Raw genomic sequence first — 16,692 nt, 5'->3', positions numbered from 1 at the left:
CACACACTGGCTGGTGTTGCTTCACTCGCTTACTGGTTACTTCGGTACCGGCACCATCTGCCGGCGTGGTTGTGTAATGGCTAGTCCCCGATTATAGTACGACCCCATATTTTGAGTATATGTTTTCTAGAATAAAATGTCGTCCTATATTCGGGCCAATATGGTATATAACACATAACATATAGATACTATAACACTATACAACAATCACACAGCCTTGCACACCAAATTCAATGCGTTTTAATCATGCAGCAAACGGAAAGAAACGCAAAGGACCTGTAAACTGACATTTTTATTCACACAATAACTATGTAAACATGTATTGTGATTCCAGAAGTGTTGACCACAGAGCAGAGTCTCCAACAGCCAGCTGTGTGTCTATGAAGAGTGACTGGTCTAAACATCATCCTCCAGAATTTAATGAACCTGGACCCCCTGACACACAGTATGTCAATCCTCCTAATATACTTTATACTATATAACACATTACCGGTACATTCCAGTAAGACTCCCTAATCGGGAGATAAGCGACCGCCAGGTCGCATGTAAAAATCGGCCTGATGGTGGCGCTAAATGGGACAGATCCATGTTGATGAGATGAGTCTAGACATACTGCATACCGATTTGCGTGATTTTAGGGCAACATTTGTAGGAGCAGTGTCCAAAAATGTGTTTTGCAAGAATCTACTTCATGGTGGCGCTAGAAGAGGGCCATGTGAGAAATATGAGGTTGTGGTTTGGCAGCCAAGGAGTGTGTGTGCAAAGTTTGGCATGGATCGGAGCAACAGTGGCGGAGATATGAGTAAGGCAAAAGTGTGACATGTAAACTGATTTTTTTATTCACATGATAACTGTATAAACATGTATTGTGATTCCAGAAGTGTTGACCACAGAGCAGAGTCTCCAACAGCCAGCTGTGTGTCTATGAAGAGTGACTGGTCTAAACATCATCCTCCATACTTTAATGAACCTGGACCTCCAGACACACAGTATGTCAATCCTCCTATTATACTTTATACTATAGCACTATAACATGACACATTACATCTGTTTGATTAAACGTACAGTTAAAGCATTCTATAGACCAAAATGAAGGAGCTGATTTGAATCATTTAGGGTAGACTTTCTTCCCTGGCCGACTGGGAGTGTGTGCAAAGTTTCACAGCGATGGGTCCAATAGCGTCCCGCATGATATGTTCACAGACAGACTCACATGAATGAAAACATAATCCCTGCCCTTGGATATTCTGTAGTTCTGGCCTGTCATGAAACTCTACCTTTCCCTATGCAACCTTTTAATTAATACTTCTGTCAATCTATCAATCAAAAACCATGGCTTTTTCCTATATTGTATTCACGTGATTTTCACTTACAATGAAAAACCTCCACCAGCTGTAACGCCCAGGATTCTACCCAGGTCTCCCGCGTGCAGGGCGTCAATTGGGTATGGCGGGGTATGCAGCTGCCATACACTGGGTCCAGGGGGGAAAATAAAAGTTACTTTTAAGTATAAATCCATGCATGTCTCAATGTCTGTCTGTACTGGTAATTATGTTGTTAAATTACAGTAAAATAACTATAAAAATGCAACATTTTTTACAAAATGTTCACCTTAACAAGGTATTATAATTATATTCTCTACACTTTTATTCTCCCCATCTTGAAACAATTGTATATTCCCAGGTTCCGCAGGTCAGCTGCACAGGTGCAATGCATTGTTGTTAATTGTGGCACGTTTACTAACATGCCAAGTTTAGCTGCACTTGAACAACCGTTCCAGGGGCAGATGTTGCGTTCCGGGTTGCCATATCCACCCAAGAAACCGTAGAAACCCGGGGGAAAAACAGACAAAACAAGATTTTTCGCCATACCCTAGCTTTTCCTGAAGTGACGCCACTGCCCGCGTGAAAGTCCAATATCTTAACCATTGATCCAAAGGGATATCTCTGTAGATAGAGGACGATACTAGACTTGTGAGGCCGTCATGCTGAGGCAGTGAGTCTGCTACACAAGCCCAAAAGAAGTGTCCAGTTTCACCACTTGAGCCCTATTATATCTAGCCTGGCATAGCCAGACAACATCACACTGCGTGGATATAGTCTGGTGCTGCAGCCATGCAAAGGAGAGGAGAGGGGCGTGTTCTGTCCTCTGCGTCATCAGCGCCCACACCCTAGGCACCCCTAGGTGCATGTTCTCCCCGTGTCCCCTAGGCTAGGTACCCTCACAAAAAAAATCATGCAGTAATCCTGGTCTCTATACTGCCTCCCAGTGGCCAGCCGGAGCGCCTGATGGAGGGGAAAGGAAATGGTTGGAATAACGTGTTCCTTCCGCGCGCTACGTCCAACCGGGGAAGCTCCCCCCTGTTAGGTGAAAAGAAGCAGCCTGCTCACTCCTCATGCACTGAAGGAAGCATGAGCTCAGTTCAGGGCTCTGGCCAGGTTAGCAGAGGGAGAGAAAAATGGCATGTCTGGCCGACATCTCACAGAGGATGTCAGCCCACCACCTCAAGTTGAACCCAGACAAGACAGAGCTTCTCTTCTTCCCAGCTAAGTCTTGCCCCAGGCGTCTGATGCCGGTGCTGGAGAATGCACTTGCTCCGGGGACTGCCCATAAGTCTGAAGGTTCATTAGTCTGAATTTAGTTAGGGTTACTGAGGTTAGGGTTAGATTTAGGCATAGTGTTCTTAACAAAACCTTCGGACTAATGAACCTTCGGACCAATGCCATGGCACCCTTGCTCCTTCTGATTTTTCTAGTGTTATTCATTCTACTGCCATTTATTAGCTGTTTGTCCTGTTGAAATCAAGTTTACTCTCTTGTACACTAAAGAATCTTCAACAAACTATAACCTTTCATTCACATAATAACTGTATAAACATTTATTGTGATTCCAGAAGTGTTGACCACAGAGCAGAGTCTCCAACAGCCAGCTGTGTGTCTATGAAGAGTGACTGGTCTAAACATCATCCCCCGTACTTTAGTGAACCTGGACCTCCAGACACACAGTATGTCAATCCTCCTATTATACTTTATACTATAGCACTATAACATGACACATTACATCTGTTTGATTAAACGTACAGTTAAAGCATTCTATAGACCAAAATGAAGGAGCTGATTTGAATCATTTAGGGTAGACTTTCTTCCCTGGCCGACTGGGAGTGTGTGCAAAGTTTCACAGCGATGGGTCCAATAGCGTCCCGCATGATATGTTCACAGACAGACTCACATGAGTGAAAACATAATCCCTGCCCTTGGATATTCTGTAGTTCTGGCCTGTCATGAAACTCTACCTTTCCCTATGCAACCTTTTAATTAATACTTCTGTCAATCTATCAATCAAAAACCATGGCTTTTTCCTATATTGTATTTACGTGATTGCGACCGTCAGGTATACTATCAAAACCTCCACCTGGCTGTCTGTCTGTCAGTCACGTCACACGCCACACTTTTCCCCTACTCATATCTCTGCCACCGTTATCCCGATCCATGGCAAACTTTGCACACACACTCCTTGGCTGCCAAACCTCAACCCCTCATTTCTCACATGGCACTCTTCTAGTGCCACCATGTGGCAGATTCTCTCATTTTTGGACACTGCTCCTACAGATTTTGCACTAAAATCACACAAACCGGTACACAGTATCTCTACAGTAATGTCATCAAAATGCATCTGTCCCATCTAGCGCCACCATCTGGCCGATTCTTGCAAAACACATTTTTGGACACTGCTCCAACAGATTTTGCCCTAAAATCACGCAAAGCGGTACACAGTATCTCTAAAGTCATGTCATCAACATGGATCTGTCCCATTTCCCATATTCCCTCCTGATTGGCTACCATTGCCTTCCAAAGTTTGTGTATGCGACCTGACGGTTACTTATCTCACGATTTAAGGAGTCTTACTGGTTTTCGGTGGCTCCATGCATGCAGCACATGCACATTATGCAGGGACGTGCTGGGCCCCTGATTCAGCCCGGGAAAAAGAGTTGTAGAGGCCCTCATTGCGCGCTATAGAGAGAGATCTCTCTCTCTATAGCGCTGCTGCTACTCAAAGATTTGCCATTTCAGACAAGTGACAAGCCAGTGGGCCAATTACATGAGTTATATTTCGTCATTGTCGGGTGGACATCTTGTATCCAAAACCATTTTAAAAATGATTTAAACTAGTGAAAAGAGCCGATCTACAAGCACACAACGCCTGCTGTTTTCACTACTTTTGTGCGACAGCCTTGTATGATGAAGCAGGGCTTTGCTTTGCGAAAAATTTTACAAATTTGAAACTTGGAGATTCGAGATTTCTGCCCGACAGTGATGATTTACTTTGTTGGCCGCCCAGCCCCCAAAATGGAACGAACATTTTATTTTTTTCCTAATGAGAATAAAGATCTCCTCCTCCTCTTTCCAATCAAGTAAGTTGTAAGTGTGTGTTATGCTCCATTCTATACTTGTTGGCTTCAATAGAGCATGTGGTAAATGTGCCTTTTGATTGATAGATTGATGACTATAGTTCAATCTAAAAGAAAAACAAAGATGCAGATCACCATTTAACCACTAGAGGTCGATGTGCCCATGTCTTTACAACTGTGAAAAAACCTTCATTCATCCTGTCTTTCTGTCAGGGTCCATCAGCAGAGAGCAGGGTCTCCTGTACCCAGCGGTGTCTCCATGAAGAGTGACCGCTCCATGGATAAACCTATTGGCTTCAAAGATGGACACCACTCTACTGATCTACTACTGAGGTCTGTAAAACGGTGTCAGGCATACACGCATTTGGTCCTTTCGCCTGGCATTTTCGCCTTGGAGGAGAGTCTTTTCACCTACCTGAGCCATTTCGCCTACCCTCAATTCTGCTGTCAGACTGTCCATGTTTTCATATTATCTCTTTGTCATTTAAATATTATAGTGACTGTGACAGTGGTGTTACATGTCAACCCTACACACGGCTATCCTATGCACTTCATAGTAATCACATATTTATACAGAGCTATTGGAATCAGGTGCGCCCAAATAATTAATTAATCCATGTCCCGATACTATACATTCTTTGGTGCAGTATTGAACAGTATTGTAAAATGAACAGTATTGTAGGCCTATATTGTTTTAACATTAGGCTATACAAAATATATATGTAGGCTATTAGCCTATATAGGTCTATATAAGATATATGCTACACCTAAATAGCCTATAGAATCAACCTTGCCTGTCAACAGGCATAAAAAACTATTTTGCCATTTTTTTAGGAATAAAATTTGATGTAAATAATAAATGTCAAATAAAGTGTTAGATTCACTTGACACCACTGTCACAGTCACTATAATATTTAAATGACAAAGAGATAAAGTCTGACAGCAGAATTGAGGGTAGGCGAAATGGCTCAGACAGGTAGGTGAAAAGACTCTCCTCCAAGGCGAAAATGCCAGGCGAAAGGACCAAATGCGTGTAGGCGAATATGTTATAGGCGAAAGTGCTGGTGACCTGTAAAACACATCATTTAGTTGTTATCAAACTCTACTGAACGGACATCGTGGTCTGGCTCTTAATTACGACCAAAGGATAGCGGATAGCTTGTCCGTCAGTCCTTCAGTCAGTACAGGAAGTGATGTCACGTGACATCACCTCATCAAAGATCAAACCCTGGATATCCATACTGTGTCAGTCAGTCAGTCAGTACACATTTTTACAGTCTATGGGTCGGTTCCCTTGTCACTGTGACATCACAGGTGATATCACAGGTGACATCACCTACTGTATGTAAAAGTCCATATAGGTTATGCCCATATATGAAGATCCCTGATCTCATTGATATATATCACTGGCCAGATGGCAAAGGCATGGCCCATATCTGTGTGGCTGGTTCAGATAGGGATCTCCATGTATTATATATTTTGACATAACATTGTTGACTATCATGCAGGGGTCTCCATACATGGGTAAATGGTCCGATATACATGACTGCCCAGATGGCCAAGAATTGGCACGACCTCGCTAGGGCGAGGTCGCATGTCGCCCTAAGGTGTCTTACTAGTATTTTGGAATTACATTCTTCCATATTTGATTCATAAATATACAGTAGAGTACAGTATTGACTGTGTTCTACCTAATTGGTGATGTTATACCAAGTCAAATTATGTCAACACTGATGATTATGTGTCTAGTAACCATTAAGAAGAAAGAACAGTTATTAGTGTGTCTAGGAACACATGACGTATTTTTATATGGGAACCTGCTACTTGGTTCTTACTTTAAACAGAATGTTGGTACCAACCTAGCTCTGGTCCATCGCTTTCACCTCCCGCATTGCTCCCGGTGAAGCTCTGACAGACCCGTCGGGAAACGCATGGACTCGAGATTATCGGCCCCGCCGAGCGCTCAATACTAGTGAAAATAAACAAAACCGTTTCACTACTCACCAAACCAAAGGTCGTTTTGCGCTGTTGAAAGTCTATTCTCCGCGGTGGTGAACCCCTCAGCACCCCACCTACTCTGTAAAATACATTATTTTTGTCATGAAATAAAGTGCATCCAACTCGACCGCCGCTTATTTCCGGGTTGTGAACCATTGTATCTGCGGTGGCCGCTAGGTGGCTCGAGGTGGGTGCGTTTTTTTTCTTGACAAAAATAATGTATTTTACAGAGTAGGTGGGGTGCTGAGGGGTTCACCACCGCGGAGAATAGACTTTCAACAGCGCAAAACGACCTTTGGTTTGGTGAGTAGTGAAACGGTTTTGTTTATTTTCACTAGTATTGAGCGCTCGGCGGGGCCGACAATCTCGAGTCCATGCGTTTCCCGACGGGTCTGTCAGAGCTTCACCGGGAGCAATGCGGGAGGTGAAAGCGATGGACCAGAGCTAGTACCAACCATACCAATAATAGATAGTAAACAGTGGAAGACAGAGTGTGTAGGAAACACTGCCTGGTGGAGGTTTGCTCTCTGTGGAGCATCCCTTTCTAGTTTGATGTTTTTTTCTTGTCACAGCAATGTTGAACCAGAACCCATTAATGTCATATTTATTATACATGTATTATAATGAGGAATAACAATAAAGCATGTTGGAAAAACTAATCTTTTTATTGACGAGATAATTATAGAAACATGTTTATGATTTACCACAGACCAGCGTCTGCAACACCCAGCTGTAAAGGTCCCTACACACCGGCAAAGCGTTGTGAATAAGCGAACCAAAAAGGCAAAGTATTTGCGATTCGCCTTTTTCCATACACACCAAAAAGCGCTGTGAATATGTGTATAATATTCGCATAATTTGCCTAAAAACGAGGGGGTGATATCTGCCTGTGGCGCCACAGGAGAAAGGAGAGAGAGAGGAGAGAGGAGACCGTTCCCCCAGACAGGCAGCTCGCAGCAGCAGCAGTGGTGTAAAGTAACTAAAAGTACATTTACTTCAGTAGCCTGTACTTGTAGGTATTTGTACTTGAGTTCAATTTCCAGTACTTGAATCCTTCTATTCCACTACATTTCGGATCCTATTGTATTTAATACCCAGCGATTTATTTTAAAACATTAGTCTTTTTGCAGATATAAATTAGCCCACAATAAAACATACCGTATTAGCCCGAATATAGTACAACTCTGATTATAAGACGACCCCTATTTTTCAAATATCATTTTTGGAAAAAAATATAAATATTATATATTATATATTAGGTTATTTATAAAGAAAAACGTTTTTATTGGAAAATCATCATAGAAAAGCTCATACAGAGATAACATTCTGCTGTATTGTATTGCATTAACCAATTCATACTGAAAATCAGCTCCTCATAATGTGTATCAGAATAGAATACAGTCCACACAGCATACTGCTGGGGAATAAAAAACACTACATTTCCCATCAAGCTCAGCGGCTCGTTTCGTCATTCAGATGCGACGGTAAACAGGAACCACTACTAGGCAGGCAGCATTAGCTTCATTGGGCTTCGCTTCATTTACTGTTTGGATTAAACTTCCACGCTAAAGATCTCATGTGCGGCCGCCATCCACGCCGATGTTCGCGAGGACAACGCACACGCACGCGCCTCGGTAAGTTTAATGCCAAAGCCATCCGACTTGCCAAACGGAACGTGAAATGTCATGAGCCGCGTCCAAATTTCGCTGCGCAGTTTGTAGACAGTGTACGGTAAATCGCCCAAGCAAGCTGTTACGGTGATTTACCGTACACTGTCTACAAACTGCGCAGCGAAATCTGGACGCGGCATACATAACGTATCTCCCCGGTGAAAAGTCTAACGCCCCATTATAGTACGACTCTCTATTTTGAGGATATGTTTATTAGAATAAAATATCGTATTATATTCGGGCCAATACGGTACATAAACCATGCTTTTACCAGTAAGACATTCGAGTACTTTTTCCAAGCAGCCACACAGACACACGGAAAAGGAGAAAGAAACACTGTTCCCCTCGGCCTCAATGCAAAGGGAAGGTCCTGTGACCATGCTTTCTCTCTCTATTTAAGTAGGATAGAGTGAGCTTGCTTTGATACAGAGAGAGAGAGAGGAGTTCACCCGCAAATGTTCGCTACACAAGGGCGAATAAAAAACAGATGCCCTGATGTGTGTGTATCACAGGTGCAACTAATTTTCTCCTGAAAGTCATGAGAGCATATAGATCATCCACGCCCCATTTAACGCATTGGAGGCCATTATTTTGGTTATTTGGCTATAGAGTGCCACCATTGACTTGTGCTTTATTTTGAAGAGCCCCGCCCGGAAGCCACAATCATATCCATGTTCTGGAAATGCACGGTTTTAAAATGGCGGATCAGTTTGTTTACGTTCTTTCTACAGTGATATAAGAACCTGTATTTACAACTGGGCTGTGTGTTATGCAGGCCAGGTCAAGTAATTCATGTTCATCTATATAATATCTTTAAAAAAAAAACATGGCGAAAAGAGCAGATCTACAAGCTCACGACACATGGCATAACAGCCCTTCCTGAGCTTGTATATCGACACTAATCATTGTACGACAAAGTATACAGGTCTTAAGCAGTTAATTAAATAATATAAGTTGATATATTTAACTATCTATTATCTATTGTCTTCATCTCCTCAGAGGGAGACTCAGAACCACACCTGAACAGAAGACATCCAGTCAAACCACAAGTGAACAAAGTAAGACTGGACACATTTTACACTAATTAACATTTCCTATCAATTAATGAAACGTTTTAATTGGAGAAAACATCATCAGACTAAATGTCCACATTGTATTCCTGTATTAATGTCCAAATACTGGTGATTAACTTATACATTTAGACAAAAACAAATGATCCAATGTTCTTTATTAGGCTGTTTTTCCACTCTTTTTTGACGAACTGTAGATTTTCTCAGAGGGTATTTAAGACATAGTTTGTATGGTATATTAGATGTAAAGTTATTCATTCAACTGAATGTTTAACATGTTGTCATTGTCTTCTCATAGCAGGTGTCAGTCCACAGGAGTATTTAAAGGTTTATAAGGTCGGTTTGAACCGTCTTGATCGTGTGACATACGTCACTGAAGTGCCCTCCCTCAGCAGCATCTACACAGAGCTCTACATCTCAGTGGGAGAGAGTGAAGGGGTTAATAACCAACATGAGGTCTGGCAGCTTGAGAGAGCTTCCAAGAAGAGGACCCTTCATGACCAACCAATCAAATGCTGTGACATCTTTAAGCCCCTCCTCCTTGGCAGAGAGACACCCAAGAGAAGAGTTCTGACCAAGGGCATCGCTGGCATTGGAAAAACCTTCTCTGTGCGTAAGTTCACTCTGGACTGGGCAAAGGGTTTGGAAAATCAAGATGTCATTCTCCTGGTTCCCTTCTCATTCCGGGAGCTGAACCTGGTCAGAGATGAGCAGCACAGTCTTCTCTCACTGATCCATCGTTTCCACCCAGAATTAAAGAAGGTCACAGCAGAGCAGCTCGCTGTCTGGAAGGTTGGCTTCATCTTTGATGGTCTGGATGAAAGCAGGTTTCCGCTGAAATTTGAGAACATTGACATTGATTCTGATGTCTTCCAGAATAATGACATCATTTCTGATGTCACAGTGACATCATCAGTAGACTTGCTGTTGACAAACCTCATCAAGGGGAATCTGCTCCCCTCAGCCCTCCTCTGGATAACCACCAGACCTGCAGCAGCCAATCTGATCCCTCCTGCATATGTTGACCTGGTGACAGAAGTACGAGGGTTCACAGACCCCCAGAAGGAAGAGTTCTTCAGGAAGAGATTCACTGATGTGAAGCTGGCCAACAAAATCATCTCACACATGAAGACATCAAAAAGCCTCCACATCATGTGTCACATCCCAGTCTTCTGTTGGATCACCGCTACCGTTCTGGAGGACATGTTGAAGACAGATGAGAAAAATCAGCTGCCCAAGACCCAGACTGCAATGTACAGCCACTTCCTATGCATTCAGACCAAGAGGAAGAATCTGAAGTATGACGAGACACACAAGGTAAAGAATAAAGACAAGAAAAATAAACCAAACAAGAGACAGAGAAAGAAGCAACACCAGAGAGAGAATCAACAGCAGCTCATGGAAGCGGACAGGGAGGTTCTCCTGAAGCTGGGCAGGCTGGCGTTTGAACATCTGGATAAAGGTAGCATCATGTTCTACCAAGAAGATCTGGAAGAGTGTGGCCTTGATGTGAAAGACGCCTCGCTGTACTCAGGCGTGTGCACCGAGATCTTCAAAGAAGAGACTGTTCAATCTGATAGAAAGGTCTACAGCTTTGTTCATCTGAGCATCCAGGAGTTTCTGGCTGCAGTCTACCTGTTCCACTGTTACACACAGAGGAACGCAACGGTACTGAAGACATTCCTGGGAGTTGATGTCAGTTCCTTGGATGACTTCCTGAAGAGAGCCTTTGAAAAATCCACGAAGAGTAAGAATGGCCACCTGGACCTCTTTGTCCGCTTCCTTCATGGTCTATCACTTGAGTCCAATCAGAATCTATTGGCAGGCCTGCTGAGTCAGACAGATAACAGTCCAGAGAGCATCCGGAGAGTCATCGGCAACCTGAAGAAGATGAATGATCAAAGGTTCTCTCCTGAAAGATGTATCAATATCTTCCACTGTTTGATGGAGATGAACGACCACTCACTGCATCAGGAGATCCAACAGTACCTGGTGTCAGGGGACAGCTCAAAGACACAACTGACTCACTCCCAGTGTTCAGCTCTGGCCCACATGCTGCTGACGTCAGAGGAGGTTCTGGATGAGTTGGACCTGGACACATACAGAACAATAAACAGCTGGGGGAAATCCAGACTGGTTCCAGCTGTGAGGAACACCAGAAAGGCTCGGTTAGTAGTCATGTGAATAGAAAACCTATTAGTAGAGAATCAATCTACCATCACACACTTTGTGCCCTCAACACATTGACAACACCAAAGGTCAAGTGGTCTTGACCCTAGCATGACAAAACTCCTATGAACATAAAATAACCATTAAAGACGCACACACAACAAACAGTTCAAATGTTCACATTAGTGTTCCTCCTGGTTTAAGTTGAAATGCTTTGGTGCTGCGTTGAGTATACAACCCTCACCATGTGATTCAAACATGAACTTGATCTAATCTGTGTTGATAATCTCTGATTTTACATATTCTACATTTACAGGCTTGTTGGCTGTTACCTCGATGAGCCAGATTATGAAATAGTGTCTTCAGCTCTCAGCTCTAATCCTTCACATCTAAGGGAATTGGATCTCAGTTATAATGCTGTGAAGGATTCATTCATGGAACTCATCTCTGCTGGATTAAAGAGTCCACATTGTGAACTGGAGATACTGAGGTCAGATTTATTAACCAGCATTATTTAGATTAGTTCTGTTTTATTATTTATTGTTTGATTATAATAAGAGAAGTGTGCATTAAGTTGACATCATGGTTTCCCACACTGACTGGAATCATGATACGATCAGAGTTGGTGTTGGTTAGTCCTCACTCTGCCATCACATCACAATGATACGCTACAGTAAATACAATGTGTGATCCATCATGGCTGCTAGGGAATTATCACGTCCACTTACACAATCATTGAGTGTCAAACTGGTGTAATCAACCTTATTGACTAAATGAAACAGACAACAGACTGCTGGTGCTGGTGGGCTGGGGAACCAGCAAACCTTCCAGTCTGTGTTTACACCAGTTTGATGCTCAATGATTGTGTAACTGGATGTGATAATTCTCTAGCAGCCATGATGGATCACATATATTTACTGGTTACACATCGGCACTCTGAAACATTGCTATTCCGACCACCTAACCCTAACCTTAACCCTAACATTAACCTAAAAAATAATATAAATAATTACAAGAACAGATGTAATATTTATCATGTGTACCTTTTTAATAACTATATTTGATTACCATCTACTGTGATATACCTGGTAACTGCCCTGTCTGTCTGTCTGTCTGTCCGTCCGTCCGTCCGTCCGTCCGTCCGTCCGTCCGTCCGTCCCTCCATCTGTCCTCTCTCAGTCTGTTTGCTGGATCATCTGTTGTTAACTTGCTGCTTCCTGTTTCCTGTCAGTTAGCTTCCTGTTGGAAGATGACCATGATTTACTTCACATTATTCATGCCTGCCTGTTCTTTCCATCTCTTTGGTCCCTCCTCCAAAACTCTGATAATCAATCCAGATATATAATCTTTAATTACAGACTTGCTGGCTGTAACATCACACAGACAGGATTTGACATCCTGGTCTCAGCTCTCAGATCTAATCTTTCCCATTTGAAAGAATTGGACATCAGTTTCAACTGCCTGCAGGAATCACAAGTGGAGCAACTCTCTGCTCTCCTGAAGAGTGAAGAGTGTAGACTGCAGATCCTGAGGTAAATAAATAGTGTGTTTTCTCTCTGTGTGGATCTCTACTTGAACATCAACAGCACTTTGTTAAATATGGATTTCTCTGCAGGTTGTCAGGCTGTGGGCTCACAGAGGAAGGCTGTTCTTCTCTGGCTTCAGCTCTGACCTTCAACCCCTCCCATCTGAAACAGCTGGACTTGAACTTCAGCCACTTCAGCAGCTCTGGTCTGAAGAAGCTCTCTGCTGCACTGGAGACTCTGAAGTGAGTAGACTTGGAATGTGTCCATGTTGGTTAGTGCAGTGTTTCCCTTACAATGTTGAACTGGCTGGCCAGGTGGGAGGGGGGCTTCACCCATAGCGTCCAATGTACAAGACCATCCATCCTTTCTTTAGTTGTACAAGACCACCACAACAATCCTCATCCTTCATCCCTTCTTTAGATGTGGGCCCACAAATGTAAATACATTACATTTAAAATGCATTTAGAATGTGATTCATGTTGTGTCCCTTGGCTCACTTAATCAAAGTCAGTTTAGAACTCTGTAAATAAAAACTGTCCACCGTGTTCTAGGTGAACAGATCTTTAGCTATTTTGCCGCCATGTTTACATGTTTTAGGTTGTTTACAGTCTGCTCACGGCCATCGAAGTAGCTTACCTTTGCGAATTTATAGAAAAATAGCCATCTAATTTTTCCTATCGCGATCTTGTGTAAAAGTCAGCTGCATCGCTCACGGAGCAGTGAAAAAAACACAACAACAGTTTGGGCGCATCCATTATGGAGTGAGAGGCTGCTCCTCCCCCTCGGTTTGCATCAGTTTTTAGACATAGAAATAGAGAAAGTAGATCCAGGCTGAGAAAACCAGCAAAGAAGTGATCCCGCCGTCATTATTGTTTATGTGCGCTGAAGATGAGCGTTACACTAAAACAAAACACTGTTTTTACCAGTTCAGTCTTTAGGCTACTCTGGGACAATTAGTGCCAGACCATCATTTGATCCTATATGATCCATGGTTCTATTCATAGATTTAATATACAGTAATAGAGTCCTATATTGTTACGTGTGTGTGTGTGTGTGTGTGTGTGTGTGTGTGTGTGTGTGTGTGTGTGTGTGTGTGTGTGTGTGTGTGTGTGTGTGTGTGTGTGTGTGTGTGTGTGTGTGTGTGTGTGTGTGTGTGTCATAGCAAAAGGAACAGAACTATGTCAGCTAGTGGAGAGTGTGCTTGTGTGCTAGACAGTCAGGCATTGATTCATTGTTGTTCTACTTCCTACAGTGTGAATCATGGAGGAGAACACTGGATTAAACCTCAACTCTTTACAAGATGTGAGTGTCTGTCTGTCTGTCTGTCTGTCTGTCTGTCTGTCTGTCTGTCTGTCTGTCTGTCTCTCTGTCCGTCACATTTACATTTTAAACACTGCTTACTCTGTTGGCCCCTCCCTCCTTGTATTCAGGGGATATTGTAAAAAAAAAACCTTCATCAATGTGTTTTACAGGTGTTTGGTAACACAATCCAAAACATTGAAATTCAACCCCCTCCAGGGTAGTGGTTCCCAAACTGGGGTTGGGGACCCCTAGAGAGACCCTTTAAAACACAGTTCAATCAGTGTGTGAAGAGGCAACAGGCTTAGCTGTTATTCAGCAGATAAAAAGTGTTCAGAAGTGTGGTGTTGCTGACCACATCATAGAGGGGAGAGGGGGAACAGCCCATCTTTGCAATCACATTAGACAGGAAATGTCTTAAGAAGGAATTTATTCCATGTTTGGACATTTTCCTGTCCTGACAACCAGTGGTGGACAAAGTATTTACTGGAGTAAATACTTAAAAAGAACAAATTACAACCACAGTACTTTTTTTATCAACACATTGCTTTATTGAAATTAAGAACATTTCCCCAAAAATGAATGCATTAAAACAGAACTGTTTAAATATAGTGTGAATAGCCAATCTACAAGCACAAAAGACGCCACAGAGCAACATGTGAGCTTGTAGATCTGTTATTTTCACAATATTTGAAATAAGGCTTAATGGTTAACCCATTAACTCAGTCGGTGCCATATTTAAAGTGGGACCTCTTATATTGCCGTTTCGCCAACAAAGGGTTAAAAAAATAGTGTGCACGCTGGTGCACACATTCGTGCACAGATCATGCTTGGAAATCCGTTCAGGCATTCAGGAGAAAACAGCCCTTATGTTTTCTTCAAATGTAAACAAACATGGCTGCCATGTTTGAAAGATGGGGTTGGTATGGGGGTTAAACATGCAAGTTCGCGATCGCGATCATGCCTAGTACATTGTTGGAGGTCCAAATCTTTTTTTTTTTCAAAAATTATTTTTGAAAAAAAAAATATATATATATATATATTTTTTTTTTTCTTTTTAAAAAAAGACGTCCAGAAGACGTCTGGCAGGGAGGTCCATAGTTAAAAAGACGTTTTTATCATAGAAACGTCTTTTTTGGCAGGGTGGGTGTTAAGGTCTGTCTGTCTGTCTGTCTGTCTGTCTGTCTGTCTGTTTCTGTGTCATCTGTGACTTTGGTGTTTTCTTCTAAGTTAGCGCCCCCTAGTGTACTTGGTGTAGTGAGGTGTTTGGAGCTTGTAGATCTGCTACTTTTGGATTTGAATAGGGCTGACCTTCGATTGCAATTATTGAAATCGAAGCTCGTTCGCCAAAATCCAGCGAGATAATGTATTTAAAGTTTAGTGTGTTGTTTTCTCATCAGATTTCCATCGGCTCACACTGGACACAAACACAGCACACCGAGAACTCTCTCTCTCTGAGAACAACAGAAAGGTGACTCGGGTGGAACAACCTCATTCATATCCTGATCACCCTGACAGTTTTGATTACTGGAGACAGGTTCTGTGTACAGAGGGTCTGACTGGACGCTGTTACTGGGAGGTAGAGATGAGTGGAAGGGTTGAGATAGCAGTAACTTATAGAGGAATCAGTAGGAAAGGACAGGGTGAGGACTGTAGGCTTGGATGGAATAACATGTCATGGAGACTGTACTGTTATGATACAGCTAACCAAGGTAACAGATACGCTATCACACACAATAGTAAGCACACTTTCCTTCCTGCTCGTCCCTCTGGCCCCAACAGAGTAGCAGTGTATCTGGACTGTCCTGCTGGGACTCTGTCCTTCTATGAAATGTCCTCAGACACACTGACACACCTGTACACCTTCCAGGACACATTCACTGAACCTCTCTTTGCTGGCTTTGGGTTTGAACCTGACTCCTCTGTGTCTCTGTGTGAGGACAGACCGACAGACAGGCTGTGAGAACAGACAGAAAGACAGGCTGTGAGGACAGACAGACAGATAGTGTGTTGTATCATAACGTTTGTGTATAGTATAGTGATGGGGGGAGGGGGGTCTCTGTGTGTCTAACACATTTAAACATGAATATTGTACAGATTTATAGATCATGAATACAGTGGTTCTCAAAGTGGGGTCCTTGAGGGAGTTCCAGGGGGCCCCCAGCAACATTCATGTATAGAGCATAAAAATCAGTGTAACCACTTTAACCATTTAGTGTATACCTTGACTATATGAAAATAGCAGATCTACAAGGTCACACCGCGCCACATTGTGGTGTGTTGTGAGCTTGTAGATCTGCTATTTTCAAACAAGGAATCTTGTAAAAATGGAGTCTCTGGAACAAACTGTTCAGATTGACATGAAAAGCTTTGTTCTCAACCTGTGGGTCTGGACCCCCAGAGGGAGGGACCAGATGACAGTGGAGTGACAATGAAAGCACTTTTAAAAGTAATCAAACTATAAACTGGTCAAACATTGGACACATTGTCAAATAACATAAAGAGGCAAATATTGTGAAAATACAAGCTCACAACGCCTCGCAACGTGGAAC

The 16,692-nt window shown here is 42.7% G+C and overlaps 1 protein-coding gene across 1 annotated transcript; it reads left to right on the top strand.

Moving 5' to 3' along the window:
- Positions 1 to 342: 342 nt before the first annotated feature.
- LOC308280896 (protein NLRC3-like) lies at positions 343 to 16,248 on the top strand. The gene is made up of 11 exons (XM_080755204.1): positions 343 to 445; positions 879 to 989; positions 2,894 to 3,004; positions 4,622 to 4,741; positions 9,076 to 9,134; positions 9,445 to 11,314; positions 11,632 to 11,758; positions 12,717 to 12,847; positions 12,931 to 13,083; positions 14,094 to 14,143; positions 15,541 to 16,248. Exons 1-11 carry the CDS (start codon positions 381 to 383, stop codon positions 16,101 to 16,103), a joined length of 3,360 nt encoding a protein of 1,119 aa, XP_080611330.1. The 5' UTR covers positions 343 to 380; the 3' UTR covers positions 16,104 to 16,248.
- The last annotated feature ends 444 nt before the right edge of the window (positions 16,249 to 16,692 follow it).

The sequence above is a fragment of the Nannobrachium achirus genome (genome assembly GCF_963921795.1).
Source record: "Nannobrachium achirus genome assembly, contig: SCAFFOLD_293, whole genome shotgun sequence".
NCBI classification, from domain to species: Eukaryota; Metazoa; Chordata; class Actinopteri; order Myctophiformes; family Myctophidae; genus Nannobrachium; species Nannobrachium achirus.
Note: the sequence above shows the minus strand (reverse complement) of the source record. Positions and strands in the feature narration are given on the sequence as shown.

Coding starts and splice junctions, on each gene's coding strand:
- LOC308280896 (XM_080755204.1), top strand. CDS start 381: ATGAAGAGTGACTGGTCTAAACATCATCCTCCAGAATTTAATGAACCT. Junction 9,135..9,444: donor TCAAACCACAAGTGAACAAA/GTAAGACTGGAC, acceptor GTCTTCTCATAG/CAGGTGTCAGTCCACAGGAG. Junction 13,084..14,093: donor GCTGCACTGGAGACTCTGAA/GTGAGTAGACTT, acceptor TACTTCCTACAG/TGTGAATCATGGAGGAGAAC.